The sequence below is a fragment of the Nestor notabilis genome, unplaced genomic scaffold, assembly GCF_000696875.1.
Source record: "Nestor notabilis isolate BGI_N333 unplaced genomic scaffold, ASM69687v1 scaffold2073, whole genome shotgun sequence".
Lineage (NCBI taxonomy): Eukaryota > Metazoa > Chordata > Aves > Psittaciformes > Psittacidae > Nestor > Nestor notabilis.
The window spans coordinates 91,746-114,202 of record NW_009922195.1 but is presented as its reverse complement, the minus strand read 5'-3'; the positions used below and the strand labels follow the sequence as shown (position 1 = coordinate 114,202).

The 22,457-nt window shown below is 41.2% G+C and overlaps 1 protein-coding gene across 1 annotated transcript in view; it reads right to left on the bottom strand.

Annotated features, from left to right (window-relative positions):
- FER1L6 (fer-1-like family member 6) overlaps positions 1–22,457 on the bottom strand; it is a 54,075-nt gene that overhangs the window by 3,001 nt on the left and 28,617 nt on the right. Inside the window, 19 exon segments of the mRNA XM_010011494.1 lie at positions 1,320–1,483; positions 1,828–2,069; positions 4,242–4,340; positions 6,394–6,482; positions 7,069–7,211; positions 8,137–8,297; positions 9,463–9,633; positions 10,836–10,963; positions 11,176–11,301; positions 12,350–12,481; positions 13,585–13,700; positions 14,678–14,717; positions 14,849–14,971; positions 17,016–17,191; positions 17,393–17,576; positions 18,168–18,329; positions 20,491–20,601; positions 21,598–21,747; positions 22,283–22,417. Of these exon segments, the coding sequence (XP_010009796.1) occupies positions 1,320–1,483; positions 1,828–2,069; positions 4,242–4,340; positions 6,394–6,482; positions 7,069–7,211; positions 8,137–8,297; positions 9,463–9,633; positions 10,836–10,963; positions 11,176–11,301; positions 12,350–12,481; positions 13,585–13,700; positions 14,678–14,717; positions 14,849–14,971; positions 17,016–17,191; positions 17,393–17,576; positions 18,168–18,329; positions 20,491–20,601; positions 21,598–21,747; positions 22,283–22,417 (2,652 nt within the window).

Genomic DNA, 22,457 nt, shown 5'->3' with positions numbered 1-22,457 from the left:
TCTTCTTGCTGGAATGGACAGAAATATGAAGGAAGGGTGAGGTTTATGAAAACCTTGGAGAATCAGCGGAAGTCTAGAGAAGCAGGAAGATCCCCTAAAAAAGGGTCAAAGCAAGTGAATTTGTAGAGGGCTATATTACGGAAAGGGAACTTGCAGTTTTTGCTCTGTGTCCCCAGAGGGATCTGGATGTGCCTAAAAAGACTCCAACCACACTAATCCCAGAACTGATGCCCAGATTCGAGTCCAAGCTCCCAAAGTGCTTTGTGGCCATGTAAGCACATCAGCTTGGGTTTTCCTTCCCTAGCCTACACAGCTCTGTTCATGCAGATATGCCCCAAAGACCATATGCAGTTAGCTATCAGTATGTACTTAATGCCTAGATACGTGCGTTCCACCTAGGAAACAAAGGCACAGAACTGTCTTTCATTTGCACTGAGGGTCCCTAAACTGCTGTAACAGTACAAAAGAGTCTTAAAGACAGGGAAAATGGAGAAGTTGTGTTATACACTGAGAATTTCAGTATAGCTCCAGATTATACACAGAAAGCACTACAACATTATAAAGAGAAGCTGCAGCAGAAAACCCTGAGATAAATGGCTATGTACGTGCTGAGTGAGATTTACACCCTGCTGCAAGCCTTGTTACACTAGAAGCTTTCAGGTAGATGAAAATTTGTGTGGCAACATTTATATTCTTCTTAGGAGGATACTTTTAACATAACAAGCCTTATAGAGTTTGGGGGAAGCTGTCATTGTCCTTTGCATTCCTTTATATCAGTTGTATCCTGCCACTAAACTGCAAAATAATGGCTTATTGAGCACCCTTCAACAAAAAGAGAGGACTGTGATCTCTCTGTTTCAGATGTGTGTCATGGGTTCAGTGTTACTGCCTGGATTTAAACCATAACAATGTGTCACTAGCAAGGAGAATAATGGTAGACTCCAAAATCAGTTCATTTGCCCTGATTGAAATGAGAAATAAACAGTAAAGAAATAAACAAGCAGGTGAAATTCCTCCCAGGATTTCCTCAGCTGACAGAAAGTTGGCTGGAACCACCCGATTTCCACTCTACCCATCCAGCGTGCTGGGATATGAATAGTGAAAGAAAGCAAAGAAAAAGTGCAGAGTGCTCTGGTTGCCTGGGATTATCTGAACCACACCTACGGGGAACCACTAAAGCCTTTGTAGGAGTCCTATGGATTGTCAGTGGTGGTTGTTCTGCAGATGCCATATCCAAAATCAGCATGTGTGTGTCTCAGGGTCTCAGCAGAGCATATCAGACCCAGAGAAAAGCTACTCATCTGTAGTGAGCTGCCTACCGTGAGCTCCCCAGCCTTGATGAAAGGCCACCAGCCTCTGACACGCTTCTGCTGAAATATGGAGATCTTGTTTTCTTCGCTTGCTGCCACAACCATGCCTAGGTCACAGCTCTTGGCTGTCTTCGCTGCTCGAGGGAATCCATTCAGGTTGAGCTCAAGAGTGCCTGGAGGGAGAAGTAATGTGACAGCTCTCAGAGACCAGACAGACATGAAGACATTCAAACAGCAGCTCCCAGATGAGATACATGGAGCAATGCATCAGCTTGGGCCCAAGCTTCAGAGCTGGTGATCTCTCTGTACCATCAGTCATTCATTTGTATTGCCCTAGCATCATCTCATCTGAGGTCCTAATTATTCCCCCTCCAAGAAATGTGTAAGTTTGCAATGTGGTGCTTCAGAGAAAGACAAGCAAAAGTTGGGTCTCAGACACTGCTTCATACGTACCTCTACAATATACAGGTCTGGCAAGAGCTCAGGTGAAGTTCAGGCAGATCCATTACATACTTACCCAGGAAGTCATCTGAAGAGAGTCTTTCAAAGTCCCACACCTGAAGCACCAGCTCAGCAGGTATTTTGCGCTCTGTCTTTTCCAAGGAAAATATGTTTTCTCTTTTACTAACCACCATTTGTTTCTCTGCTGGGAGATAGTGGAACGGGAACACAAAGCGCCAGTTGAAGTTGCCCTCTCCTGTCAAGGAGTTGTAATGTACGTCTGTCTCCTGCTTGTCCTCTTCCAGGCCCTTTATCCACCTGTGGCAAGCACTGCTGTTGTCATTATTTGGTTACAGGCATGATCATTTACTAATTCCTACCTAATCAGTAGGATACAACACACCATTCAGGACTGTTACACACAGCAACAACCAGTTGGCCACTTGCTATTGGCCCTGGGACAGGCAAGACAACATCAGTCATTTATCCACTATTAATCACCCTGTCTGTATTCATATTTGCCACGCTAATAAATTCTGTGACAATGTTCCAAAACTGATTTCAGTGCTCAGTATTAGAGTTTCAATTGCTTGCAGTTGCTGTTTGGTGTACAAACATGGCATTAGTATGGCTGAAGAAGTCTCTGGTTTTCCTTGTGATTTTCTCTTGATTTCTGCTACAGCATGAACAACATCTGATGTGCAATGCTATGGTACAAAAGGACAACGCTTTCCTCAACATGATCAGCTCTTCTGAAGAGATCCACTAAGGTGACGGTGCAGCTAGGCGTGTTTTAGTTCTGAAGCTGATTTATCATAGCTTGAGTAAAGATCAGCCTTTTGTGCTGCTTCCAAAGAGTGGCTTTTCCCCTGCAAGCCCCATTATTTCAAAAGGCAATTGGGAAAAACAGTAACAATCCCAAGCACGGCACTGCCAAAGTCCATGCCTGGTGACAGATTCAGTGCCATGTACACTGTCTGAACATAGTGAGATTGGTGTCGTCATCATTAACGCATAGAAGCAAATCCTTTTCCACTCCTGGCTTTCCCTGTCAGACCTCTCTGATGTTGATAGTGATGTCCTCATGTTGTCAGCACAAAGGCTGGCTCCTTATTTATTTCCTCAATTTTGCAGTCTCAGAGCTACTCTGCTACTGTTCTGGACACCTTAGCTCATTGCTAAGTTGGATGTATCTCTGTGAACTCCAGTGATGTCCCAGTAGCTCCTCTCAGGGAGCTGCAAGGGGAGGTTTGCTCAGCCAGTGTGTGCAGTAACTGCAGATGCAGAATGCTGAGGACCATATGATTATATTAGTGTGTGCTTCACCTGGGCTAATTTCAGCTGCTCCAAGGGAGTTGTACCATTCCTGGTGCCCCACACAGCTTGGTCAGAGGTAACCCAACTTTCCCTGGTAAAATGCATGTAGATATATCCTACAGAGGTGTAAGAACTGCTACCAGACTACCCTGTCCTTATGCTTACTTTGGATTTGTTGTTATGTTCACATGATTATCAAAACCTGCAAAATGGAAAATATCCTCTTTTCCCTGCCCCATCAGTCCCAGTGCTCCCTCCTCCAGTGCTCAGCATTTGGTCAGTGGCAATATAGCAACAGGATTTTAGGGAAAATCATTTGCCATATTCCTAGCACTCTACAAACTCATATTTTTCCAGGACTCCACAGTGATGCAGTTCATATTAACTTATAATCTCATTTTCTAGTAGTGGAAACACAGCAAGAAATCTAAGACCAGTCTCAGGCCTGAGATTTCTGATACTTCCTACTTACACCATAATTTCCTCCCACTTCTATCTGCTACCTGCATCCAAATACTGCTCAGAAGCAGAAAGTGCAAAGCAGTACTCCAAAACAGGAAAGCAATTTTAAGAAATAACCTGCTGCAGTCTCAAGAAAGAGCCAGTTTGAGTGTTGAGCTCCCCTTTCATTCTCTCTCTTTTTGGTTTTTTTGTGTGATATGGTTTACTGGTTATCCCAGTAACATCTGTGAAGCTGTGACAGACATTTTGTCTGCAGCAGGGAGGAGATGGAGAACAGAAGTGCCCGTGTGATGTTCTTCCCAGCATGGCCACGGTCATATTTCCAATAGAGGTAGCCTGGCAAACACCTACTTTCATGTTTCTAATGTGGTCATCACTCCCTTTTCTCTGATTATGTCAAAACTCTCTGCATCTGTGTAAGGTCTTACAGTGCAGGCCCTGTAAGTGTTTGATCTCTGCTCGTAGGCTTGGTTCTTTTCTTGTGCCATCTCTGCCTGAGCAGTAGGTAATGACAAGTATCACTTCACAGTTACTAGATTTTGAGATGCCAAAAAAGAAGTGGTACCAAATATAAATGAGTAATTTGAGCAGCCATTTAGAGCAAAGTACCAAGATTATAGAAACAGCTTATGTCATATTCTTGTAACACTTCGTCTGGTTTTTGAATGAAATATTACACGTTCTTTTGAAGTCAAGTCCTGAAAAACTTACCCTTTTACATAGATATCACTTGATTTTTGCCCCGTAAAGATATTTTCATCTTCTAGAATTACATCCTCTGTATTCCAGATTATTACCCTCAGTTCATAGCTGAAAAAAAGAAAAGAAAGTAGGCCTGTGTATACTCAGGCTCTGGTTAGACACTAACATAAACCTCTATCAAATCATACTTTCATAAAGTGAGAAATGTTGTATTTTTGCAAAACTCTTAAAATAGCATTAGCTTCAGGCCTCTTCTGTTTACAAAAGTGTAGTGATAAGGTGGGGATGTGGCTCCCTTCAGCTCATGGATTGTGCTGGGCTATAGCGGGGTCACTGCCAGTTTTGGAGGGATGGAAAATTCCTTGCTTTTTATGCATCTGTTCCTTTTCAATTCTTTTCACAGAAATGCTGCAGTGAAACAAAGCAAAATTGATCCGAACAACATCATCAGAGAAGACTCCAAAACAGTGAGCAACTTGCTAGTAAACCCCAGAGCAACCTGGGAGGTACTTTTCAAAAGAAATGCCTCAAAACACTGTCTTTGGTGCAATCCAGTGCATTAAGAGGGAAGAGAAGCATTGTTTAGAGATATTTTCATTTAAGCAAGAGCAAGCATCTTTAGAAGCAACAGAAAAAGGAACTGACATTTTCACATCCTTTTCACTCACTATATAGACATTTATAGTGGCCAAGCTCTAACAGCTTGAACTGAAATACAGATGTTGCAGGTAACATAAAAAAAATTATACTTAAAAATTTAGGTATGCATTCAGTCATTGTATGAATTGCAAAATAAAAAGATCCCAAACCTACGTTTGAGAACACCAGCATATGATTTTTCTGATATTAAATGTGTTGTCTTCGTAATAACCTCAATCTTGGGTATAAAACAGTTTGTCCTAGAAGTTACCAGGTACTCTATGTCACAGAATCGTAGAGTCAGTTAGGTTGGAGAAGACCTTTTAGATCATCAAGACCAACCATTACCCCAGGACTGCTACGACCAGCTCTTAAGGCCATGTTGACCATGAAAACCAAGCCTCCACACTAGCCAAATAAACTGTCACCTGCAGTGCTCCATCAGAGCCTTGTTCAGTCATCAGCCAGAAATGCTTTCACAGAGTGTTTAAAGTCTTCTGGAGCCTGGAGCCTGTTTTGCTGCAGCAAATAAGTATTTCTCAGCAAAACGTGTAGCTCATGCTTGCATGTTTACTTTCTCATAATGAATGGCTTGACAGTATTTTTCCCTGCTTTTGTAGACTACATAAACGGCAGCAATAATTTGGTTTTGTGGGTATGGTTAGTGTTAAATCTATTTGGATTTGACAATTGTTGTTGTTAAGGAGCTTTGTAGACAGTTCTGATCAGAGGGAAGTAATTGTTACACTGACTCTTACTTTTGTCAAAGGAAAGGAAAAGAAACAAGTTTTTATTACATTGTTTCTTGTTCAAACATAAATACAGGAATAGTTCCTGATGCTGCCTCAAATGTAAAATTCTCAGGAAAGGCCTTGCTAAAGTATTGGGATAAAGCTGATACAGATAGGCTGAGAACTCTGTTGTTCATTTTTGTGTTTCATTTACATTCAATTAGCATGAAGAACTATGTGTAGTGTTGCATATAAAGTAGCATAAGTATGTGCAAAATCTGAGGTTATTCCAAATGTACCTCTTCTATCTGTTGCTACTTTATGCATTTCTTGATCCTGTCATTGCAAGAAGTGGTGGAAATGCAATAGGTTGCATTTCCATTCCAACTATTACATCAAATTAAAGATTGCAAGCAGGGTCAAAGAAGTTACCTAGCTGAAAGAGGTAGTGAAATCGGAATTACTTATTTCAGCTAACAAGTGGATCGTAACATCGGAATCATTAAGGGACTCTTGCCTCCAGCCACCTGCAATATCTATATGAAGAAGGGATATCTTTCTAAAAGAGATGTGTGATAGTCCTTGATGAAAAAATCACCAACAGTCCTTTGAGTTGTTTAACGGAGGAGACTGAACTAGATGCTCTCGTTTGACTTGACGTCATGTGAATCTAAGAAAACTTTTATTAGGATTACAGAAGTTTGTTGTGATAGAGAACATTTGAAGGAAGATGCAGTCTTCTTCTAAGAAGACTTATGCTGCTGTGCTGGGAGGAAAGCACAGAGTATTACCCTTTGGGTTTTCTTGGTGAAATGTCCACTGGGGGTCCTGGAAGAGGCATATCTTTAGGAAACATGTCAACCCACATCTGTACACGACCCTTGAAAACAAAGAGGCAAACATATCTGTAAACCCTATTTTAGAGAGACTTTAAAAGGTTTTAATGTAGTTCTGACATCCAAAAACACTGCTTCCTCTATAAGCACCACACAGCTCACTATCCTGTAACTATGATTCGATCTATAAACTTACTATAAAATATTCTATCTATATATAGATAGAATAAACATATTCTACCTATCTCTCAGGAATTTGGAGAAGTTGGAACTGAGCTCAAACATTGGCAACTTCGAGATAAATTCCATATGAAAATAGTATGTGATGAACATTAAAAGAAACCAACTCTAAGTCTAAATACAAGCAGAGTTTGTGCTAAATTAATAAACTAAAGCATTTAAAAGCATGAAAATATGCAGTTACAGCTTGTGTGATTACTGTGTTTTTAAGTCACTGTCTCCATACATGTGTGACAGTTTCCGGGTTGACACTGTACAAAGTTTCCTGTATAGTACAACACTTGGATGCTATCTCTCTGAGTCTGCAAGTACAAATAGAAACCACAGTAACTGGAGGAAAGGAAAACTGCTCCTGAGTCTACCATCACCACCACCTCTGAGCTGCTTTACCTGTTCTATGCCTGGTTTATCCTTATGGTACAGAGGCCGAGTCTCAATGTGCTCTGGGACCAGTTTGTACCCAGCTCCAGGGATTTCTTCCCAAGCATGTAAAACCTTTAAGGAGAGATGTTCATATGATTCACTTGGCTCCTCTGTAGGAAAACGTAAAACAAAAAGAACAAAGAGAGCTGAATTATGATGTCAAACCCCTTGGTAAAATGTTCCATTAATTATTTAAGATGGTAATTAAAAATTTGCTTGATTTAAAGAAAAGGTTTATATATCCTCACTAAGTAAAGAAATGCATTTAATTCTTGTAAATAAGGGTACCCACAGGATAGCTAGAATATTAGCACTTAGGCAGCAGTTTATCTGTAAAACATATCAAATAATTTCAGTATTACCTCAGCAGTTTCTCACATGAACATGGGAGAAACTACTTTTACAGAAAATTGCAAATCTGTTTTTTCCCATCTCACGAAAGACAAGGAAACCTTGATTTTGGTGCAGCTGGCAGTAAATAGGCACTAGTAGTTACATCTACACCCCATTTTGCCTTGTGATGGCAACAACAAGACCCTTCTGGACAACCAAATCACACCTCAAGGGAAGAGGGTTGAAGTCCATGGGCAAGAATATGTCACCTTCTGACCTCCTCAGCTGGCCACTGGAGGAAGTGAGACCCCAGAGAATGGCACATGGAGGAAGGACCAGTGCTAATATTGAAAGCAGGGAGGATAATGGAAAGCAGAAAAAGCCTTTTGAGCTCTTGAGCTTCTCTTTCGTCCTTTTTCGTGTGGGGTCTACACAGAAGAACACAGGCTACTGAAGAAGGATATCTTCTAGATTAGGAGAGAAATACGCAGGTGAGAAGCAAATTAAGACTTCTTTGTGTCAGGAAACTGCTATCACTTTTCCTGTGGGTGTTGTTCTCCCTGAGGTCCTGGTAGTTGACAAAAGGTTTATTTGGGATTCAAAGAGTTGGTATTAAACCCTTCCTAACCGCCACAGCTGCAGCCTTGGCAGGCTCTTGGTACTGCTACGATGCAGTTAAAGAATGATGAAGTACTTCATTACCATTCTCATCTTCTGTGAAGACTGTCTGTCCCTTAAAGACTTTTGTTCCTACTTGTATCTCCCCTGGCCGCATGAAGGGTCCACTGATTCTGTAGTCCTTACACAGCTTAGTGAGGATCTCGCTTGGTTTGGTTGTATCTCGCCATGCATTGTACCCTTCTCTGCAAAGAGGGAACAGAGTGAAAAGAAATGGGTGAGGTTTTCATTCTACAAAGCACACTGGCAAATCCGGACTTCTCATGAAGAGATTTGCTTTGTGGTCAGTGCCCCTGACATCTGCTCAGCCAAACTTTCCCTTTGAATTGTCCAGCACTAGTTCTTATTTGAGACACCCCCTGTGCCTGCTCTGGTCCTGGGGCCAACCACTCTTTTCTCTTAAAACAGAGAAGTTGAATCAGCCTTATCCACAGCTTAGATGAAGTAGCCCAGATATTGGCATGCTCCCCAAGAAGAAAAGGACCAGAGCTCATTCCCTGTTTTACCTAAAGGATTCAAGATACATGTTCCACCTCCACTTAAGGAGAAGTGCTCTGTGGCTCCCACATGCAGAGGAGAAGCTGGTATCTGGGACCTGGAATAAGCTCATGAAGAAATAAATACATCACACTGGAGATTGACCTGGCAAGGGAAGCCTTGGGTTTTGGTCTGTGTACCTAGATTGCTTTTTGCATTGTCCACTTTTGTTTGCTGGTAAAATAAAGAAACAATCATAGGAGAAGAACCCCAAACCCACATCTCCAGGTTAGTGCCCCAGCCCAGAGCAAAGGAGTTATTTTAGTTTGACTTTCCCTGCATTAATTCATCTTTGTGCACAATGTCCTTGAGAATGCAGCCATATGGCAGGGACCAGGAGCTCAGCACCACTGCCTGTGGCTCACCTCTTCTACAGAGGCTATGACAGCATCCCCATTGTGCTCCTGCTCCCCTCAGGGACACAGCAGCCCCACCAGCCCTGCTGCAATCACTCCAATTGAAGCTGAATAATGGAGAGCAGAGTAAAGCCCTGTCATAACTTCTCTGACAGTTCTTTTTCCCTTTGCCATTTATGCCTGTCCAAAGGCAATTTATTAAGCAGCTGTACATTATACATAGGCTGTTCACTACCTATAATACTTGGTGAACAAACAGTGCTGTTAACTTTAAAACACCCACTTCCTACTGAGGCTGGCAGCTGCCCAAAGCCACTGCTAAGCTCTTGGGTGAATTTTAGTTAAAATACCTCCAGTGATGCTTTGGTGCTAAAGAAAGTATGTAGGCATATCTGGAACTTCTCCTCCAGTCAAGTTACTCACCATGTGCTCTGTTGCTGTCTGAAGAGGTACTTACATTTCATATTGGCTTTGTAACCCACAGGTAGCTCGATGCCTGCTGTAGAAACGGTTTTCCAAATCAATTTTAGTCTCTCCAATGAGATCATCTGTTCCCACGAAGTCGTGGTCATAGATAAGGACTGTGAGCAAGGAATCCTTGGGGAATGTAGCTTGGATTTCAAATGATCTACAGCAAAAATTGAGACCTATTTGCAGTCAAATCAGTTTTGAACTTAAAAGAGTGTTAAAGCATAATGAGTAAAGAATGCATGGACAGCGTCACTTCTAATAAGCAGTGGGGGTTCTTTTGGCAGTGTTTTATCATTTCATGTAATTATCTGAACACACTGGAAACACACAGTGCAAGAGTATTTTCTTTCTCCTCCTTCCCTACCAAAAGCCCCAGGTTAAATATTGAAGATAGAAATCTGGGGTCACCCACTAAAATGATCAGGCAAAAGTTCTAAACAAGTGTCAAAAAAGCAAAGATCAGAAGTCCCTTTTCACTCGGTGCATTTTTCAGGTGTAGAAATCATTGCTGAGATTTTTATGGATGCTGAAAATAGAAAAGTGATTTTAAATGGGACTTGACAAATTAGTGGAAGACAGGACATCCTCACCAGCACAACACTGGCTCCAGATTTCTCCAAAGCAAAACTGAACTTTGCCTCCTGAAGCATGAGTTTTTTCCTTTTTCTCCAAGTGGCCAAAGTCTGCAGACAGGACCCTGGCCAAGGGGGCTTTCAAGTCCAGCCTCGTATAGTTTTCTGTCTTAATGTTCTAAAAGAAAAACTCCATCCCAATTCAAAACATTTTCAACCTTCTTAAAACAGGAAACTTGCTGTCAAAAATCAGAGCTATTAGCATTAGCAATATAAATAAGTATAAAACATTGAAAATACAAAGTTGATGTTTACTGACAGCTTGCCCCTGGCTCACCCATTCAGAAGGCTGTGTGGGTTTAAAAAACTAGGGGTTTTATCCTAGTCCTAAAATCATGAGAATTATTTGGCACTCTATTCAACCTGAAACAGCAACAAAGATTGTGAAATCATACTTCACGTGCCAATATTTATTTCCCTTGAAACTTAACAATTGCATTAATTAGCACAGACAAGATCATTTGTTGCCTCATTTCCTCTCATGCATCATTTTGCAAAACCTCTCACAGCTTGCATTCCATGATGTGTTTTGACTGGCATGAAAATTAAAGCATTTATTACCACACAGAGTGAGAACAGTTCTCAACATTTCAACCAACAGAATTACAACACATCCAAACAGGGAAAAATCAGTATCTTAAACCCACTTTGTAATACTAACATTAATAGTAGTGGCAAGTGATAAAACAGAAATCATCCCTGAATAAGAAAGTAAGCGATCACTGACCTTCCAAATACTGGGTTTAGCTGCTTGGGGATGTAGTTTTCCCTGTCTTTAATTTCTGTGTTGCCCAGTCTCAGCACAATGTAGGGATCTGACTTGCCATCTGGATCAGCTGGGCTGAGGTTAAGTGCCTGTTAGGAAAAGAAGACTGTCCCCTCAAGAAGCTTGTCAACTCTGGACACCCATTTCAAAAACACAAAACATTGGCTGAAATATGACCCAAAACAATTCTACCACATAGGTAAGGATTTTAGAAGCTTCACTGCAAAGACACAGGAGGTAAATTGAGTTGAAAAGAAATATCTAAGTTATTCCAAGGATAAAAGAACATCCGTCTACTTACTGCCACAATATAAACCCTGATGAGGACTTTGACGGAGTGGTTTGGTGGTATCCCTTGCAGGATGCGGGGCTGCCCTCCATCCAGCAAGCTGCCATCCTCAGGACTTGGGTATATGCAGAAGGAGCCCTGTTAATATACTGTCTTTTATCTCCCTCAAAACCAGATCAAGTTCAATACAAAACCAACTCTCTGAATGCAAACAAAGCATCATTCATGCAGCTTGAACTGCAGTATATATGTATACACAACACATTTTGCAGTACCACTCAAAGGGAACACAGGCTTCAGCACGATAAACATCATCTTTTAAAATGCTTTTGCTCTATAATCAAATCATGGTACAATCACCATGCCTAGATGATTGCAAGAAATACTTGCATGCTCTTAGCTCTCTATTTTATTATTTAAAGGTACCAACACCTGCAGGTGTTCTAAAACTAGTTTTCTGAATATTAATATTCTAGAAAATAATATTTTGCCCTTAACTGTATATTTGCAAACTGGTAACTCCACTGAGTCAGTTTCACAGCAGTGCAAACAGAATCCAACTGTACTTTTGCGGCCACTATACAACTCATAAATCAATATTAACTCACACTGACGAGTAGCTCATCCTGCCTGAAAGCAACTAGCGAGTCATTTGAACAGAAATTTGCATTGCAAACTAATGGAGGTATCAATGAGTTCAACCAGTTCCTCTAAACTACGAAGTTCTTGAAATTCTACTAATATTATTCATGCTTTGAAATACGTTTTCATCTTGTCTGATGGTGCCCTGGATCAGGCTGTGCAATTGTTTCCAACTGGAGTAGCTGTAAGGGCCTCCGTTTAAATTGCTGAAAATTACATATAACGTGCTGTAGCTGATAGTGCAGTAACTAAGTTGCATCAGCACAATCTGGATTACATAACATCTCTCTTCTTCCTTTTCTGTGATTTAAAACTCTTTTGTAACTCTTTGTTTCAAAACAGCAGTGAACACGTGATGCTTAATGCTGCTTTCATCTACCAGATAACGGGAAAGGAAAAATATGACTCTAGATCCAATAAAAGAGATAAATCTATTTAAAACAGACTGTCAATGTCTTTTTCTTTCATCTTTGGTGTATCTGAAATACGCATGAAAACATAAAGTCTCCAAATTATTACCCGTTTAATCAATACTAAAGCTCACCTTAAATTTTCCTATTATTCTGTCTTCAGAGTCAGCATGAACTTCATCATTAGATTTTCCTCTTAAGAGCTGGAAAGTTTTCACCCAGTCCTCAAAGTTATTAAATTCACTCTCCAAGTCTCCTTCGTAAATCTTTGAAAATAGGAGAATGCTGATTTTCTGTGATGCAGTGAATATATTTATAGCAACTTTTTTTATTACAGGATGTCTAGAAATCTGTTTTGACTCAAAATACAGATTTTAATAAAACCAAGGTTTTGCAAAGTCCTTCAGGAAAAAAAAGTTAATTCGCCACCTAAAACAGGAACAGTTTTGTCCTTAACCGAAGTCCTTCCCAACTACTGGAATTGCATGTTAAATCAATAGGTAGAAGTGGCTCTGGAAGGGCTGGAATGCACATTTGTAAGCACTGGCATGAGTGAAAAACTGGTTGTGCTGCTCTTTGCTTCTCTTTCCTCTCTGCAATGTGCCTTTGATGTACTGATCCATTCTGTTAGGTTAATGTGTCACAACATAAAAGCAAAGCAGACAGTAATGAAGTGCTGTGGGGACAGAGCTTTAGCATAGGAAAAAAGACCAAATAATTTTTAAAGTATGGGGTTTTTTTTCAACACTCTCTTTCTGTAGTTTATCAAGTGTTATTCAGTGGACTACTGCCATCTCTTAAAAATGAAAACAGCAGTTTCAAATTCCCCTTTATTCAGCTATAATATAATCCAAGCAGTTCCTAATCCTTTCAAACCTCTCCATCTCGCCAGTCATCTTGCATGACCCATACAGTTCTCTTTGAATTCTTCCTATCATTACCCAACCAAATTCTAACGTAAGCTGAATTTTACCTCCCCAGGAGGAGGATGCACAAGCACTTGCAGAGATGCTTTCCATACTCTTTTTTAAGTCATTCTTAATAGTCTGCAATATTTCCAACATGAACCTTGGCATTTCTGAATTCAGTGGTTTACAGGCAAAAAACAAAACTGAATTTTCACTTAAGTCTCTCCAAGTATGTTTGTACTGGTAAATTAAAGGTCTGAGACCAAGCTGGCCACATCTACTGTACGAGACCCTGGTTTCCTCTAGGCCCCATGTGCTGAAGTGCATTATCACTATCATTTGTGTGATTTATTCATTTTAAAGCCTCTGATAGAAATACAAGGAGGGTTTGCTAAATTCAGCTGCTGATGTCAAGCTTTGGGGAGACAGTGAATAACCTCTTAGCCTTACTTCTCCCTTACCTGCAGTGTTGCTAGGTTTGGAGTTTCTTTCTGTTTCCTTTTCAGTGTCTTTTCCTTCTTCTTTTTGTCTGGCTCTTCTTCTATGATCAATGCAATGTGGTCAGAAGTCAGATTATCTGCAAAGATTTCATGACATCATGTAGGTTTTACTGATTAAAGCACATCAAACGCTTCAGATAAGGATGCAAAATACATTTTAAGGAGTCCCTCTCACTCCTTCTCCATTCATTTTACTACTGCCAAGCATAGGTCCTCTCTTTACCCACCACTCTTCCCAGGCAGAGAGGTGGCATATTATCCTCTCCGTGGCTAACAGTCTTCATGATGAGCTTGGTGGACTATGCGTGATGGCATCCTGTATCACTCCTTCCCTGCTTCCCTCCTTTAAAACAGCAATCACCTCAATCACTGGTGAAGTGCCACCAGCTCTGGCATGGGAAGATGCTGTAATTCTGAATAGCAGCCCTATATGAACAGCAAACATTTGCTTTCTTTCTCAGTCTGCTCAAGCAGTCACATTTGTCCAAATCCATTTTATTTTAGAGCTCCGTTTGATTGTGGGAGGACCTGCTAAGCCATGGAGTATACATGTATGAAGTCACATATACATGCACGCGCACAGAGCCTATTCCTGGCCAATTCTTTTAGGTTCTTGTGCAAAAAGAATATTTCTGCTAGAACCTGAGCTAGACATAAAGCTTTTCAGCTACTGAAGTAACACACATGACTGTGGAGTTTCCTGGCAGAAGCTGTTCCTACATCATTGATCCTGAACTGGATTCAAAATTGAAAGAAGCTTCTTTTTCTGAACCTGTTATAAATGCAACCTAAGATTCAGATAATTTCCACTTTCTATCATTTAAGACTCCGAATTTGCATATATTTTTGTATGAGATCTGAATGACAGGAAGCTCATGTTAACCCAACACTGTCTGTGAAATTTTACCCTACCCACCATCTGATCAGCTGTGGAGGAAAGAACCCAGTATCCGGCAGTACTCTGTTACCAGACATTAAGTGTTGACAGTAAAATAGTAGAAAAGCAAAGTATTAGTATTACAAAATAAAAGAAAAATGCAAATAATTTACTTACTTTCTTCAGGTTTTCCCTCATTGGAAAATACTCCTTTAGCCTTTCAAAAGAAAAAGACAATGGACAAACTCCTCATTACGCATGTAATACCAAAAAGGAATCATTCAGCAGCAAATCTACTTTTACAGCATTGTTCATCCGTGGGAGTTTTGGGCATTCTGAGTGACTTACCTTTTGCATTTTGAGCACAGAAGCATAGTATTTTGACCACCAGTCAATAACATTTTCAGCTGATTCATCTGCAATCGTTCTTTTTCTCCTCTTTGTTGACCGTCGAATGGATTTTTTCATATCCTATCAAAGCAGGGGGAAAACACTGTTGAACTTTAGAACTGATAAAAACTAATCACTTGAATCATGACATCAAGCATGAACAGATGTATATGAAGAAAATTTCAACCTCCAACAGCTAAATAAAATGCAATATGAATTAGCGTCTCTGTCTTTTATGGCAAAACACTTCATTGTAGAATTATAGAATACTTTGGGTTGGAAGGGACCTTCAAAGGTCATCTAGTCCAATCTCCCTGCAATGAGCAGGGACATCTTCAACTAGATGATCATCATATTATTAAAGCTATCTCTGTATTACTTACTGATGATGCCAAAACTTTGAACATTTGAGATATTGCTGCGGGAGCAACACATCAACAGACAAATCTACACAGAGAAATAGGTACTGATGTTTTAAGGGATATGAACATCCAGATACAAATTGGTTTCTCCCACTTAAGTCTGCAAGTATTTTAAGAACTCCCATTATTACTTTATTGCCTCTTGGAAGAACAAAGAGTCCCAACAGTTGCTGCAGTTCAGGTGTGCTTTTCTTAAAAAAAGCTAAACTCTATCCTGAAGATCACCATGTAGCAAAGCTTACTAACTTCACTCTTGCCTAGAGATTGCCCTCGTTAAAGAGTGCTTAATCCTACACCCTTAGAGAGAGTTGTCAGTTGGGCTGGGGAGGCCAGAGCAAAGACAAATCATTGGGAATGATACATACACAATTAATGAATAATTAATTATAATAAATATAACACAGATGGTTAAATTACAGGTTCACTTGAGGACTCTTTCCTTGCTATAATTTGATGTCATACATCAAAATTGTTCTGTACCAAATGAAAGATAGAATCATAGAATCATAGAATAGTTAGGGTTGGAAAGGACCTTAAGACCATCTAGTTCCAACCCCCCTGCCATGGGCTGGGACATCTCTCACTAAACCATGTTGCCCAAGGCTCTCTCCAACCTGGCCTTGAATGCTGCAAGGGATGGAGCATTTACTACTTCTCTGGGCAACCCCCTCACTGTGAAGAACTTCTTCCTTATATCTAATCTAAAATTCCCCTGTTTAAGTTTAAACCCATTACCCCTTGTCCTACTACTAGAGTCCCTGATGAAGAGTCCCTCCCCAGCATCCTTATAGGCCCCCTTCAGATATTGGAAGGCTGCTATGAGGTCTCCACGCAACCTTCTCTCCTCCAGGCTGAACAGCCCCAGCTTCCTCAGCCTGTCTTCATACAGGAGGTGTTTCAGCCCCCTTATTATCCTCATGGCCTCCTCTGGACTTGTTCCAGACTGGTGTGTACATCTAGGGATCAAGACAGCGCTGCAGTTTCTTTGAAAACCTAATTATGGAGGATACAGGGAACATCTGACCACTGAAACATCAAAGTTTAAAGAAGCATGCTTTATGTAGCTGCGGAAACAGCTTCTGAAATTCAACTCAGTCCTGCATCCTCTTCTTTTATTGTTGCTAATAAAAGAGTGATTGTGATGAGAGAAACTACAGGCACAGGAGGAGCATGTGCATCTGAACAAAAAACATTGTGTACAATCTAGAGCACATACTGCTTTGTAAATGCCATGCTGAATAGAATGACTTTGTTTTCCTGTATTTTCCTATCTTCTGCCCACAGACAGACACCAGTTTTATACTTTGACCATAAAATCTTTTGGAAACAGAGTTTCTGCTCCCTGCCTGTACAGCATCTAAATGCCATGGACACAGAAACAGTCATTCACAGTGAGACTTTCACAGTTAAGTAGATCATTCAAGGCCAAGAAAAGAAAAAAACCCTACTACTCCAGTAGTACTTGCCCATGAGATGACAATCTAGCACAAAAGGAATGAAAGGAAGTATCTATCAATGGAAGTAAAGAAAATATGTGGGGTCAAAGCTGCATTGCTAACTAATTCTCTCAAGGGCCAGATAGTGTAGCTGTTAACATCAGCACCCAGAATCTCTAATCCTGAGTGAAGTAAGAGATTACCATTTTAAAAGGAAGGGCTAAAGTCTGCAATAGAGAGTTAGCGGGCAGCTTCAGATACACCCACCTTCTGTTTTCTCCCTTTCCCTGGTTCAGAGGCAGAGTGCTCTGGTTCAGTGGCAGAAATTGTTGTGAGATACGGGTCCACTGTACATTGACCCTGCTCCACCTCGGCATAGATGTGCTCAGCTATAAATGGTTCTTCTTGGGATAACTCAGCAGCCTGGGATGACTCAGGTGAAGCTGAAACTGAAGCTTTGCAAATTAGGTAAGATTGTGCCAGAGATGCTATCATCACATTTGGTGATCATCAAATAATCCTATCATTGAGAGTCTGACCCTACCACTCAACAGAATTAAGCATATCTTCTATGTACGTGCCTAGTGTTAAGCCTTTTAGTAGGTCCTTTGTCTTTTTATTTGGGGTCAGGATTGGACATTTACCTTTGCCAATTTCTACAATGTCTTGTCTGTTTGGTGTGGCTTGGGGACCCAACTGGGTTTTACATACGAATTGCTTAAGGCAATTGATGGTATGCGTCCCAACAAGAGTACTCCTCCCAAATGCTCTCCAGTCGACCACGCAGATGCTTAGTGGTGGATGCAAGAGTTCATTTTCAGGCAGCTCCTATTGGAGAAGGACAGACAGCAGCATGAGAATTGTAGACAATATAGAATATGTATAGAATATTTATTATGCACATCAACGAGGGTTTACTCTTCCCTCCCTTCTCCTTCTCATCTGTTAACATACTCAAAATACAAAATGCATACAGCAACATAGTCCTGTCCACAGTTTTCTGCAAAGTCTGAAGAAAGCCTAGTCCTTAAGAATACAGAGTGGACTGCAGAGATTGTGCTTCTGAGTTGAGTCCCATGCTGTCATATACAAGCATCTCTTGAAGGAGGACGAAAATGTATTAAAAATAGGCCTGTTATCTGCCAACAAGTTCCAATCTATCAGTATAAATCTGATTGCAACATATTTCCTTGCCTTCTTGGGACATAACATGAGGAACATCATCTTCTTTTATCATGTGGTTATAGCAGAAGTCTTTTAAAGCATCTTCAAATCAGTAGCTTTTGCATGAGAACTGATGTCCCCTAGTATTTAATCAAGACACAGAGGAAAGTATTTGTCAAGAAAGGAAGGGAATCAGTAATTAACACCTTGCCTAGCCAGAGAATGGACAGGCAAGGAGCAGCATGCTGTACGCACCACTTCAAACCAGTCTGCAAGGACACTGAAATTGGGATTTTTCTTGTAGCTCTGGATGACAGAGGATTTCACTCCTTTTCCTGCACACTCAATGAGAACCTGGGGGCGATCTACAGAGAGGAGCTGGACTTTCTTCAGCTCTCGCACACCCCAGAACAGGACCTGCATGGCAAAGAGAAACATCAGCGCTCTGCAAATACCCCTCAGTCTGGGGGAAGCCACTGCTGGGATCCCATCACCTCGTATCCATTTGGGAATGCAGGACTACTATTAAAAAAACAAACAAATCTGAGATCCAATAACCATCAGGATTAACGGTGTAAGTTAAAACATTTAATAACATTCAGCTGTTATCAAGGAGTTATTGCCAACAGTAAGCCATAACAATCACATTTGCAAAAGCCATCTTTTCAGCAGGGCAAAGGGATTATTCATCTGAACAGCAGGGACTCAGTTTGTTCAAAGTGCCAGAGCTGTTGAGAGAGTAAACAAATCCCATATGAGCAGAGGTGATTAACAGAGGTTTGCCAGCTGAGCAAGCCCTCAGGTCTGCAGTGGATGGTGGGAGGCCTCCAAGCAGCTTTCCTTTAAAGGACCATGCTCCTGTTCTAGAGGACAAAAAGGAGACTGAGTGTGTAAAACAGGGATCTGCAGGAAAAACGGGACTTTATACAGCACACACTGGGGGTCCCTGAAGGAGAGGACTTGGGCAGCAAGAAATGGTTACTTGCAGCTGGTGAGAGAAGCTGTGAGTCTCATGAACCTGAAATGAAGGCTGGAACCCAAATGGAGCATGGGGAACTTCACGGCCAGCTTGAACGCTGGCAGGACTGGGGATCTGTGTGAGCCAGGGAGTGGCAAGGTGCACTAGAGGGGCATGAGGATCAGTGAGATCCTGCTCTGTTCCCAGAGGTCTCCGGTTCAAATTGGGGCACATTTTTATAGTTACAATGGCTCCATGGCCTTTTCCACCAGTGTGAGATATAGTTTATAATATCTTAAAAAAATAGTTGTGTTATATGCATTCTGTGTTATTTCCTTGCTGAATACCCTCCAGAGTTCATATTTACCTACATTTATACACAAACTTCAACTATAAACCTGCTCTCATAGTGATTAGCCTGCCTGGATCCGGATGCAATTTCCCCGAGTTTAAGGTGCCCGAGGTATTGGACTGAGGAGTGGAGTTGCCTGGTCTTCCTTCAGAACCAGAGGAGACAGAGATAAAATCTATTTAAGATCTGAATCACTCTGGGAGGGTGTCTGCTCTACTCAGCTGTCCAAACAAGAAGCCTACAGTGAAGATGCCTATAAGCTGGGTGCCTTAGAGCTAGTTGGCGTGAATATCACAGCAGTGTGAAATAAAAAATGTACAAGCAGCACAAAGCAATCATGCTGCAGGGGCAGTGAGATGACACAATACTCAGAGGAACACCTAAGCTTAAGGATTTAAGTTGTCCCTTTAGCATCAGCAGAGTTTTCATGGGCTTATTTGCCTTACAATGTCAGGTGTAAAAGACGAATACTACTAACAAAAACTCTTTCCTTTGTACAGAAAACAGTAGCTTAACTAAATTATATAGCAGGGTTAATAACTGTTCTTTTCAGCCGCTCAGTTTCTTGATTGTTGAAGGCAAAGCTGGAACTGCTCCTGGGCAAAGAATATTTCTGGGGAAGAGCCAGCAGGTAACGCAAGCAGGGTCTGATTTGGCACAGAAAAAGGGGCAAATAAGCAGGTGGTATGAAAGCTGTAGGATGAGTAACAGCCAATGGTGAGGCTGGGGAGCATCCAGATATTACACTGAAATGAAAAGCTGCCACATTTCCCTGCTTTCTAACACCAGGAGACTTTGGACCCAAACAGTGTAACAAAGGAGGGCAGAAAGGTGCAAGCATTTGTACAAAGGCAGGAAACACTGCTTGGCTGAAGTTTGGAACTGAGAAAAAGTCTGGGAGGTGGCTGATGCTGAACTTCACCTCTGCTGAGGTGCAAGGGAAAGCTCTTCATCTCCTGCAGCCACTTCCTGGGGCTGCACAGAGCACAGGTCCACCAGCCACGCTCTGCCGTGGGAGAGGCCCCTTCCCAGCAGGTCAGGACTGTGATGTCCCCATTCTAGCCTCAGGTGGAAGCAGTGCATTGCATGCCCAGCCTTGGAAAATCAATCTGATCTGAGCTTACCCTATTTATTTTGGGATCCATATGCTATTTTTGCATGATTCCTATTGATCAGGATTTTTAAATCGTCATCCCTTACTGTTGCAGTTTGATGAGATAACAAAATGAAGCTAAGATCTGGAAATGTAAACACTCTAAGTAACTTACCTCCACTCTATACTTGCTTAAAACAGGTCTGATGTTAGCTGGGACTGGGTAAAACTGGCCAGCATCTGGTGGATCCAGGGGGGGAAGACTGTCTGGATCTGACATAGGAATCTGAAAAATTAAGCAGTCTTAAACTTAGGCTGTTTTCTGAAGAATAAAACCAGTATCAGAAGTATCTACGAATGGCACATAGAACAATCAGTTTAATGAAGTTTTACAAGACACATTGCAGAGGGCACGGGTTGTACCATCAGAGGAACATGACCTGGATTGCTATCTGTCCTGCTGTGATGTTAAAGTATTTGGCATGAAGTGTATTCAATAGATTGGCTTTTATGCACCTTTCTGGAAAAAAGGCTCCTTTGTCCTAATGGGACATAGTCTGCCCTAAAGACATGCATGTACTGAAGCATGGTAATTCAATTACTAAAATAGAAAGCATGGTAATTCTGTTTAACAAAATCCTGAGCAAAACTGCTTAGAAGACTTTCATACCGGAAAATTCCAGATCCAATTCTAGTTTTAAAAGGCTGGTGAACAGACAGAACACATCAGCAAACCACACGTTTTCTTGTCAACTCTCTAGAGAAGTCTCAGGGGTGTCTCTGAATACATCCCAGAAGCACTGTTTCCTCCCTTGTCCCAAAAGGTGGCAAAACAAAATACAATGCTCTCTTTGTTCACCAAAAAGTGGATTTCAATTTAAAAAGAGGGAAAATTATGGGTAAGGTGCTAGACTCTATCCCTGAGGTACACACCATAATGAGGAAATGTTCCACATGGTAGAACATTTCAAGTTTCAGAAAAGAACATAATTAGCCCATCACACTTAAAAGCCTGTTTTATCTTGGGAATATCTGTAAAAAACGTCAGCAAGTTCCACATTTTTCCCATTTCAGATTTCAGACTAAAACGCTGTAGGTTTCCAGCAGGGAGATGTTTCCTCTAACTAGTGAGTCTGCAAATTCCACTAGTATTCCCTGAAATCCCAGGCACCTGATCCAGTTTCAATTCCCATTAATTCAACAGGGTGATGGGCCTTGGTGCCATGACTGCTTTTTTGAGCCCAGGGTGTAAAAGTGTAATGGTCAAGAAAGTCAAGTTTACCTCCAGAAGCTCAAATGTAGCAAGAAGGTCTCCTCCTGAAAGATTTCCACAATACACTGGGTGGTAAGAAAGTTTAGGTGGTTCATAGTTTTGATCGGCAAGTGTCACCACAGGGGCAGCCACTGTAGACCCAATATAGTCTGCCTTACCCTAAATAAAGGAGAATACAGGTGTCAAATTCATTTGAATTTCACATCTGTCATAGGAGCCAAGATGATGCAGAGTTCAGTATTTGTGAAAGAAAACAACTTCTCCTGAAGGAAAGATCAAGGTGGAATTCTAGGCAACTATGAAAATGGAAACACTGGGTATTTATTACCTCTTCAAAGGTTATGAGCTCAATATTCAGTCAGTGAGACAGTGTCAGAGTTTGCATGGCCAGAGATAAATCTGGGTCACCTCAAACTTAGATAAAATATTTAGTTGTGTGCCAAGGAGGTTGGGCAAGATGTTTTTGATTTCTCTAAGCCTGTTTTTGGGAGCAAGATTCACTTGGGAAAAAAATGGCCACAACTTTTCAAGGTGTCAAGACTGTTTTCAGACGTCAAACTACAAACCATTGTAACACTGAGCTTGATTCAGCAAGATTGTCCATTTAATGTCTATCCAGTGACGCAGCTTTGCTTTCACACTGGCAATGAGATGTAAAAGCCCAGGTTTTTACTAAGGAGGGTTTCGAGTTTACCACAGCATCATCGTCATACAGCTCGATGACGATCTCTGGTGGGAACTGAGCGATCTCCTCTCTGTCACCATGAAGCACAATGCTGTTGAAGAGCAGCATCTGGTTCCAGGTGGGGGATAACGTCTGAGAAATGATCTAATGAAAGAGGGAAAATGTACAATGAGCTATGAACTGG